This window comes from Calidris pugnax, unplaced genomic scaffold (genome assembly GCF_001431845.1).
Source record: "Calidris pugnax isolate Ruff unplaced genomic scaffold, ASM143184v1 scaffold27, whole genome shotgun sequence".
NCBI classification, from domain to species: Eukaryota; Metazoa; Chordata; class Aves; order Charadriiformes; family Scolopacidae; genus Calidris; species Calidris pugnax.
In genome coordinates this window covers 13,634,163-13,644,316 of record NW_015090893.1, presented here as the reverse complement: position 1 = coordinate 13,644,316, position 10,154 = coordinate 13,634,163, and the positions used below count along the sequence as shown (strand labels likewise).

Here is a 10,154-nt window from a genome sequence, read left to right as displayed (position 1 = left end):
TGCTTGTTACTATAAAAAGATCGGGGAGGGGAGGTGGGGAGGAATGTGTTTTAAATCCAGCTGGTACCAGCTCAGCCCTTCAGGGAAGCACAACACTTAATTTCTCTTGTATTTCTTTGACCCAGTTAGCATTGCACAAATGTTCCTGATCACAGGGCTGTCTAATCCTCTCTCGAATCCTGCTCAGTTTTATCTTGTTGACATCCTGCGGCAATTAATTCCAGGAGCTGACCCTGCACAGCAAGAAGGCCTGGTGCTTTCTCTCTGAATAGTCTACTTTTGATTTTCCATCTGTGTACCCTTGTTCCAACAAACTAGTTTGGAGCAGAGGTGGCGTTGAGCATGATCACAGCAACTGGTGTCCAAGGGCAGGTTGTGCTGCCATCCCGTGAGAGGGACACCTCATGTGCCTCACCTGCACGTCTACTGAGCAGCTTGGACATCATGGCATCTTGGCCGTGCTGTGTGTCACCTCGTAGCACCTCGCAGAAGTGGCACTGGGATGTTCCAGGGAGTCCTGGGGCTGAACCGGGTCTGGGCACAGCAGCAGAGCCCCAGCTCCAGCTTCTCCAGCTCAGCTGTACCTGCTTGAAGGAACCCAGACTCGTTTTGCCATCACTGCCAAATTGGTGCTAATTGCAGTGTCAGCTGCTCAGACATCCTCAAATTGGGGTCTTGAGTAGGGCTTGGGTGTTTCTGGGCCCTAAACTGGGTATGATGAAGCCTGTGCTTACATTTGCTTGCCCCAAAGACCAGGGCTGTTGTTGACTGATAGTGCTGGTTCTGCTCTGGGCAAGGACCACGCTCAGGTTCTTTTGCTCTTCATGCAAATCAGCCTTAATCTGAAGCACCCGGCTAATCTCACTAATGAGGTTTGAATGGCTCATAGGCTCAGCAAGTCGGGGATGGCCGCTTGCCGTATGTTCAGCACCCAGCTGACCAGGGCCCGGCAGGCAGTTGGCTTCCCTAACCCACAAAAACCATCTGTGAGCAGACGTCACAATATCTTCTGTGCAGTTGGATGCTTCTATAGCATGAGCTGAGGGGGAATGTGAAGAGCATCTCAAGCAAAGTTGGTATTTCTCTTGTCTTGTAATTGCTTTGGAGTCTGGACACTCACAGGATCACACACCTTCACATCTTCATGGTTGGAAGGGACCTTTGAGTCATTGAGTCCAACCACAAGATCATCGAGTCCAACCACAAGATGTGTGGTTTTGATGTCCGTGTGATGTCCAACCACTTGAGATGTGGCATCTCCCTTTCCTGAAGCTGAGCCACGAGCCAGTTTAGCTCCACCTGATGCTCCATCGAGTGAGTTGGAAAGGTATAAAACTTGCAGTACGGCACGGCGGGTATAAACCAGAAGCCATTTTTCTCTCCTGCATATTTGTGACCAAGGGACAAATAACCAACCGTTCAGCTAAGCTCAACTGACTCATAGATGTCATCTTGCACCATCAGATGAGATGTGGCAGGCTCCCTGCTGGCTACTTCTGCTTTCACCTTGCGTGACCACCCCGCTTCACAGAGCAGAGACTTGCTGATGGCAGAGAGGAAAAGTCACTGCGAGTTTGTGAAGTGCAGGCAGATAAAACGTGGTGGTTAACACAGGGCTTTTGCTGAGCTCACAGCCAGCTGATGGGCTTTCAGATGGACTAATTTAAAAGCAAAGACAAGAAACGGTTGGCAAAATGCTAACACACACAAAAAAGTAAACTAATAATTTGATTTTCCACATCAGCTGCTATTAAAAATCTGTGCAGCTGAAAATTATTCCCATTACAGGCCCATTCCAAAGCACTCAGGGACCCCCTTTGATTTTGAATGGCATTTGGTCAAACATTATGTAGCAACTAGATGGCATTCCAAAAATGCCCAGTTTTCCTACAGCTCCTCACAACAGTCCTCGGAATTGTTGCCTCCAGGAGCATTAATTCCAGGAAAGCTGTGATTACCAGGAACATTCTATCTGTATTTACACAACATGTATTTTTCATCAGCTCTGGCTCCTGCCAGGCAAATTAAGTCACACTTGAGAATCCCAGAGCACGGGAAGAGGCCACGAGCCCGAGATGTGGTGCTTCAGGAGTCATCGCCGCTGTCAACTGTGGCCCACATAAGTGATGCCACCCACAAAAACACATGTGGGCTCTGGAGAGCAAGGCCGAGAGCTGTGCTTGAATGATCTGACTCTTCAAAGACAAGCAGAGAAGCTTTCAGCCATCCTTTCAGATGTCTCTTCTGCCTGTGGTTACAGCTGCAAAGGCAAACCCCTTTGCCATTAATCACGCTGCTGATGGGACAGGCGAGTTTTCCATTCAAAGCTCAGGGATTCCTGCTTAGTCACTAAATGCAGTTTAACTTCATTGTGCACCATTTATCATTACTCTCCACCCAGGAAGGCTCAAAGTTAATTAAAATATGCCCTCAACAAGCAATTAGGCCCAATTGCAGGCACTTCAGGGCAGAGGGAGAGCCTGATGCACTATCCACAAAGCCTCTGCTTGAAGCAGAAGGACCCTGTGTTCTGCCTCGGGCTGGGATCTGATCCCCTTAAATTAGACACTGTGTTTTCTCTTGGAGCTTTTAGGGTTGGGTTTTTTCTTAAAACATGAATAGCTGCTTTTATCCTAACTTCAGAGCTGACATTTAAAGACCTTTTTAGAAGCTGCTTTTCCTAACCTCGCTCACACCCCCTCCTGCATCTCCCTCTTCTTGTGCAGCCCTTAAATCTGCTCCTGCTTGTCTCTGGGCATCACGGTCCCTCACTGAGAGAGACCAGCTCGTGACCCATCCCTGTCTGTAATCACGTTGCTGGCTCATATTTTAGCTTCTGACCAACATCTGTCTTGCCAGCTGTCCGTGCTGGCACAGAGAGCCCCCCTCCTGCGGTGTTGGGGGGGGGGTATCTCCATGTGCTGTGGCTGCTGGAAGAGTTTCTGGGCTGCTTCTGCATTGCACAGGGCTACTAATAGCACAGGGCTAATCATCAGAGCCCATGAGTGAGCCTCTGCTCCCTCCCCTCTGCCTTGAGCTGATCAGTGTCTTTGCCATTTAAAAGACAAGCATTTGAGGGAAGAGAGGGACAGTTTGGTTTCTACCTCGCCGTCTCCGGTTTATAAATTCTGGTCGTGATTTTCTGTGTCCAAACGTATTTACTGTTTGCAGCAGTGAAAAGCTGCACGATCATGCAAGGAAAATGGCACGTTACCCTGTAGAAAGCTTAGGAACTGGTTGTGAAGGCTGAGACTGCGAGCTGCCGGCGGGGTTTGGATACCAATTCCCCCTTCAAATTAATCCAAATCCCGCCGGCACTTCTGACGATCTCAATAAATGAGGTTTTTCTGCCAGTGACTTCAAATGCAGAGGCTGCCATGAGATGGGCCGTGGAAGCAGCATGGCTTTTATCTCGCTCTGTGACCTAAATTCCTAGATAAGGTATTCTTTCTTGTCTGGGAGAGCTTCTGAACAGGCTGTGACTTCTGCAGGTTTATCCCAGCTGCTGATTCCTCAACCACTCCTGTAGGGAGGAAAAGAGGGAGAGCACTTCCCAACGGCCCCAGGGGTACATCCATGGGGAACTGCGGTCACCGACGGGGGGGAGCAGGGAGAAAAGGGCTGTATAACTGCACGCCATGTCACCTCAGCCTAATGAGTCCTGTTTATTTTCCTCTGGTAGGACTGCAGGCTCCCTTGGCAGCTCTGGGCCACCTTCTGGGGAGCCCTCGGTGGCAGAGGACCAGTGGGGCTGTTGGGGCAGCTGATGGCAGCAGCAGTGGGGTGAGGGCCTGCCCCACACATCAGCCCCTCAGGAGATGGATGATGTTACAGGGCTGTGGAACTGCCTCATCCCAGGAGCTGCTGCAGCAGTTAATGGCCCAGCGGTGTCACAGGGCTGGGTGTGCTCATTCCCCACAAAGGTAAGGGTGGAGAAGGTGAGGGCTGTGCTTTTCACAACAGGATTTATCCAGTCTGGGGCCAGACTCTTTTCAGTGGTGCCCAGTGACAGGACAAGGGGCAATGGGCACAAACTGGAGCACAGGAAATTTCATCTAAACATGAGGAAAAGCTTTACTTTGGGGGTGGCAGAGCACTGGACCAGGCTGCCCAGAGAGGGTGTGGGGTCTCCTTCTCTGGAGACATTGAAAACCCACCTGGATACGTTACTGTCCAACCTGCCCTGGGTGAACCTGCTTTGGCAGGGGGGTTGATGATCTCCAAAGATCCCTTCCAAGCCCTACCATTCTGTGATTCAGTGATTGCCTGGGTCCTGGGCACAGAAGGCCTGACCCTGACAAGGCAGAAAAGCTTTGCAAGACATTGAAATGTGTGGGGAAAGAGCCCGGGAGCTGGCTCTGTCAGTGACCTGGTGGGGTGAGAGGGTGTTTGGGTGGCGTGTCACAAGCTCACGTGCTGTGGACCAGCCCTGCACCGGAAATAATCACCTGTGGATCTGCAGTAACAGAAACAGCAGCTCAGTGGAAGGGTTTTATTTGTTTTCTCTGTCAAAAGCAGTGATACATGCAGTTGGCACAAGACTTGCTAGGCATTAGTGTCATAAATACTCACACAGAGAGAAATTAAAATGTCAGCAGGGCAGTGAGGACAAGCATCCCTTAAATCCCAGCGTTAACCCCAGAAGGAAGGGAAAGATGCGGAGGAGGCAGAGCGGGCTGGCACCTCCCTCACCCAGCTCTCAAGCTCACGTGCTGTGGACCAGCCCTGCACCGGAAATAATCACCTGTGGATCTGCAGTAACAGAAACAGCAGCTCAGTGGAAGGGTTTTATTTGTTTTCTCTGTCAAAAGCAGTGATACATGCAGTTGGCACAAGACTTGCTAGGCATTAGTGTCATAAATACTCACACAGAGAGAAATTAAAATGTCAGCAGGGCAGTGAGGACAAGCATCCCTTAAATCCCAGCGTTAACCCCAGAAGGAAGGGAAAGATGCGGAGGAGGCAGAGCGGGCTGGCACCTCCCTCACCCAGCTCTCTCCATCAGCTCTAATAAATGCTGGAGCCTTCTTCACTTCTGTTCTTGCTGTGTGGTTAGTTCCAAAACGAAGATGAGCAGCAGTTCAGTTCCATAGCGCTAATGAGTTTCAACAGGAGAAAAAATATTTGAGGTAAGAGATGTGAGAATGAGAAGCTCAAATCTGCTCACCTTTGGATCCTCGAGCTTATTTACACTCACGTCGGTGCTGAGCAGAAGTTGCCTCCTGATTTAATCTGCTCGAGGGTGGTTTAGAAATCACTTGTGAGCATTTTTGCAATTGCAGCTTTCCAATGGTATTCCCCATCTTTGCTGCAGTTGAACAAACAGCCCGGTCCCTCTGCTCTCCTCTGTGCCAAAAAGATTTTTTTCCTACTAGTAGTAATAATAATGATGCTAGTGTTGCTTTGCAGTTTTTTCACCTACTTCTCCTGGCTGGCTTGGAGGGTGCTGTACCCAAGGTGTGGGGTTCTCCTGACCACGGCAGACAGTTTCTCTGGATGGAGGTATCTCCGTGCAGCAGCGAGGGATGACCCTGGCCATGTGCTCACCACGCCGTGCCGGGATCTCACAGCAGTCCAGGAATTATTCTTTTCCTACAGACATCCCATGCAGCACCAACAGCGACTGGGTGGGTTTGTGTATGTGATGTGCTGGATGGTTGTAACATGCACGTGTGGTATTCGGTGTGACAGCAGCAGGGGAAGCATGGTCAGCAGCATTAACATGGTCAGGTAGGTAAGAACACAGAAGCACAGATATGAGGGGAAGCCCAGAAATGATTATTTTACATCCTTGTCCTGTGAAGGCCAGCCCAGCATCCCCAGGCTGCCCCCCAGCCAAAGCCACTCTCCTTGTGGTGCCGCTGAACCTGCAGAGCTCCTGTGAGATCCTGGGGCTCCTGCACCCCAACAGCAAACCCTGTGGGTGCCCGCGTTGTGCAGCCTGGTTGGTGTGGGGGCAACAGGGCAGACACCAGCATGATATCTGGGGTTTTTAGAGCTGGCACAGCAGGTTGTGACAGCTCCAGGACAGCCACAGCACTGGCTCCTGTCTCTCCTCCTGCCAAGGGTAAATCCCGGAGCAAAGGGAACAGAGTTGTGCCGGGGGTAAGCAAGAGGAAAATCCCTGCTCATAAGAGTTTTCATCTGGGGTTTTTAGAGCTGGCACAGCAGGTTGTGACAGCTCCAGGACAGCCACAGCACTGGCTCCTGTCTCTCCTCCTGCCAAGGGTAAATCCCGGAGCAAAGGGAACAGAGTTGTGCCAGGGGTAAGCAAGAGGAAAATCCCTACTCATGAGAGTTCTAATATTCTCCATTTTGCCCTCTAGCAAATCCTCATAAAAGACTTCTTACGTTTTTTTTAAAGCTATTTCTTTATGGTTCTGCACTAACAGGTGGCCAGGTGGCACCCTGGTCTTGACGGAATGATCTACAGTGGGTCTCCTGGTAAATGTATATGTCAGAGAGAGCTCATTTAGTCCTGTCCACACATCGGTCAAACTGTTCCTTGCAGAATAACTGTACCCAGGAGTGAGAAACATCTGGCTGTTCAGCATTTGCCAGAAAACACCAGTAGTTTGACGTTCCCGCAGATTTCTTCTCCTCCAGAACAGATGGGGTTTATGTTCTCCAGCTCTTCGTGCTCAGGGCAGTTCTGGGCAATAGGTGGAAGGAGATGCTTTATGAACTGTTGCCTTTCCAGAATGGGAATTACTTGCCATTTCTGTAGTGGATGAGACTCTGAATCGTCCCTTTGCCCACTGAAGAGGGATATGATGGGTCACAAAACTGCCTGACTTGCATGCACATTTCAAGCCATGTTTTCTGTGTAGGGACTCCAGGGAGAGCTTCTAGAGCACAGGGTGGTTATTTCTTGTGAATAAAATTATTCTGAGCAGCTATTTCTTCACACTTCAGCAATGGCTGGGAGCAAACAAGCTTTTAGCTTCGCTTCTTTCCAGAGGCATCTGTGCTCTGAAATCCAGTTATGAATCATGGCTTTTTTAGCTCCCTGGAAGGACTCAGGGTATCTCTGCTTAGTGGGGACACCACCCGCTAGGTTTTGGTCACTTTGAGAAGTTTCTCTCCCTTCTTTTTCATCGGTGCCTTCTGTACTGAACAAACAACTCTGCTTTCTTACAGAACAGCGCAGGACCGGGTTTCCCAGCAGCTTCCCTCTGGCTGAGCACAGCGATGGCTCTTCACTGGTAACGAACATGGAGCCGGTTTCTTTCTGACTCTGGTTACTCCCGAAAACTGCTCCCTCAGCTCTTCTGAGATACCTCAGCTCTGAGCAGACCCCTTCTTTCTGCACTGGTCTTGGGGAGGGAAGCCTTGGAAAACTGAGCACTCGTTGCAAATTGGGGTTTCCTGTGGCTTTTCCTTTCATGGTTGGGGGATGAACTTCACTGTCTGGGGAGGAGGAGTTGCACTGTGAGTAACCAGTGCTGGAGCTTTTACCGTACAAGGAAGCCTTGGAGGAACAGAGCTTTCCTGCCTGGGTGTAAATCTGTGCCAGGGGGTCTTCTCTGGACCAGAAGTCACCTTCTGCAGGTGTGACTTTTCCCAGCGGCACCACATTTGAGATGAAGTCGGACAATTTACATTTTGATGTTTCCTGCTGTGATGGGGACCATGACTTGTCGTCAAGGGTCTTCAGGGTTTTTCTGTCCTGAACCTTACGGATGCTTTCAGGAAAGCCCGGGAAGGTGGGTCTGGCGAGGTGGCAGATGGATTGAACGTAATCATCGCTGGAGTATGAGTCTGGGCTGGCAGCAGTGCTTCCGATGCGCTTCGGGTTGCTGGTTGAATCTTCCATTGCTTCCTCGTGGGTTTCACGTATGGTTGGGAGAGGCTTTGAAAGACTCAGTCTTATCCGGGGTGCCATGGCTGCAAAGAACAGACCAGACATGATCAGCATGTGAAAGCCAGGTAAAGAAATTCTGGGCTTGTTTCTGTAAAGACCATGCTACCTGAGCCACCTCTTGTTTTCTTCTAGCAAACAGAAGACTCCAAAACAAGACTCCAAACTTTTAAAAGTTTGCTGACAGTACTTTTATACCCGTGGCTTCATAAAGAGCCCATATACACAAAAGAAGCCAATTGATTAATGCAGTAGAAAATAGAAGGTTCATTAAAGACATCAGCAATGGTGCTCCCTTCTGAAGCCATGCGTGGGGCCAGCAGCTGGAGCAGCGTGGTGCAGGGACACTAGCTCGGCTCAGTGTCTGGGCTGTAGCAACAAAGGACAAACTACTCTCCTTATTTAATACTTCTCAGCTGGTCTGTTCACTCTAACAGGGCTCTGACTTCAGGTGGTGTCTGACCAGGCAAGAGCTGATCTCAAGAGGAGAGGAGCTGACCCACCCCATGGGGAGCATCACAGAGAGTGACATTACAGCTCATCTCTTCTGGAAGCCGCAGGTGACAATGTACAAACACCTTCATTTTCATCTCTGCCAGTGGTTTATAAATGTAGTTATGGAGTGGCAGATCCTTCCCTAAATGCTTATGTAGAGTCAAAGGGATTTAATTAACGTCCTTTATATTCCAGGAGCTATCCTCAACTCTTTTTAGGATGGATTGCCACCAAACTGCTCCAACTAGTCAGGTAAGCCTTTTTTACAAAAATTTCTTGTTGCAAACACTGTGAACTGTACTGATTTTTTCAATTTTTTTTTTTTTTTTTTCTCAAAATACTCTCCCCTGTGCTTTGCTTATCTCCCCTTCTGGCAGAAATGACCACATAGCCTGGATCCTAATTTTTTTTTTTTAAACTATCCCCTTCCGATGGATTTTTTTATGTGAACAATGCGCCGACACAATATAGCTTTGTTGTGTGATTAAACACAAAAGTGCTTTGCTAGCTATTTTAATGCCTTGCTTGTCATTGCTGGAAATAAATCTGGCTTTGTTGAACCTCCCTGCGAGGCTGCAGATCACATACAGAGCTCAGAAGTGAGCAGCCCAGGGCAGAGCTCGCAGGGTGTCCATCCCTCCCCCGGCAGCTGCTGGCTTTTACTGGTTTCCATCTCAGGTGCTATTGGCAAAGTCAGCCAAGCTGGGATTTGCTGGGCTGAGAGCAGGACATGATGCTTGTTTTAAACCGTATGGCCTTTTTATTTCTCTTTCTTTATCCTGCCTGCTCCTTTCTTCATTAGGAAGCCCTTCATTAGGGCTTGCTCCTCTGCTTTTCCCCCCACCCTGTGCCCAGGCTCAGCCCCTGGGCCTGCTCTGACCCCGCCATCGAGGGGGCAGCCGGATGCTTCAGATAATGTCATGTTGACTTAACGATAGCGCTAATCGTTAACCGAGTCCTGTTAACGTGCCCTTCCTCCGGAAGGAAATTAAATTACCTATTTACAGTAAAACTCTTCCGATGGGATGGACTGGTTCCAGCCCGGATGCCATCCCCTTCTCCCCGAGCACCGCGCCGTGCCGAGGTCACCTTCCCACCCACCGTCCTCCCCTCCCGGCCACGCCTGGAGCATCCTGGATCCATCCTGCATCCTTCCCAGCAATATTTGGGATGCAGCCCACCTCCAGACCCCAGCTTTTGCCATGCCCCCCCCCTTACCTGCGCTGCTGCCGGGTGCGGAGGCGCGAGCGGCTCTGAGCTCCCACGTCTCTTCCCTCCCTGTTTCGAGGACAGAATATGTGCTGTCTAAAACTAACCCGAGCATCGGTCTCCCTGCCTCCAGTCAGCTGATTCGGCTGCCTGTTTTGTTGCTGTTGCTAAATATAGCCCGCTGGCTGCCTGCCCTGCCGAGAGCCCGCAGCTGGCAAACGCCGCGCGGCATCGGGGCGGCAAACGGGCAGGGGGGAGCAGGGCCAGCCTGTCCCCCGTGGGGTGGTCCCCCCCCCAAATCCCTGCTGCCCCCCTGCCTTATTAGATTTCCCCTGTATGAAAGGGGAATGCGGTGCCGTGGCCATGCTGCTGCAGGAGGGGCTGAAGATGCTCTGAGCTGTGTGTATGAAAAAAAGGAGCTGTAGCACCAGCATATTTCATTGCTGAACGATGAATCTTTACATTTTGAGCTGCTTTTGCTCCTTCTTTGCCTTATTCCATGAGCAAATTCATGCTGTTTTGCCCAAGGGAGGGGTTGGGGGGGGGGGGGTGCAGCATCGTTATCACTGCTCCTGCTGTGGTGCGGCGC

At 50.3% G+C, this 10,154-nt stretch overlaps 1 protein-coding gene and 1 long non-coding RNA gene across 2 annotated transcripts; both read right to left on the bottom strand.

Moving 5' to 3' along the window:
• Nucleotides 1-4,478: 4,478 nt before the first annotated feature.
• LOC106891270 lies at nucleotides 4,479-6,138 on the bottom strand. The gene is made up of 2 exons (XR_001412663.1): nucleotides 4,980-6,138; nucleotides 4,479-4,683 (listed from the first exon to the last, which is right to left on the bottom strand). It is a non-coding gene; the product is annotated as an uncharacterized LOC106891270 (long non-coding RNA).
• Nucleotides 6,139-6,174: 36 nt separating this feature from the next.
• LOC106891269 lies at nucleotides 6,175-9,722 on the bottom strand. Its single transcript, XM_014947716.1, has 2 exons — nucleotides 9,575-9,722; nucleotides 6,175-7,887 (listed from the first exon to the last, which is right to left on the bottom strand). Exons 1-2 carry the CDS (start codon nucleotides 9,678-9,680, stop codon nucleotides 6,905-6,907), a joined length of 1,089 nt encoding a protein of 362 aa, XP_014803202.1. The 5' UTR covers nucleotides 9,681-9,722; the 3' UTR covers nucleotides 6,175-6,904.
• Between the last annotated feature and the right edge of the window lie 432 nt (nucleotides 9,723-10,154).

Bases quoted from the DNA above. Each gene is read 5' to 3' on its own strand.
- LOC106891269 (XM_014947716.1), bottom strand. From the start codon at position 9,680: ATGCTCGGGTTAGTTTTAGACAGCACATATTCTGTCCTCGAAACAGGG. The intron at 7,888-9,574 runs GTAAGGGGGGGG...TGTTCTTTGCAG, and splicing joins CGCACCCGGCAGCAGCGCAG to CCATGGCACCCCGGATAAGA.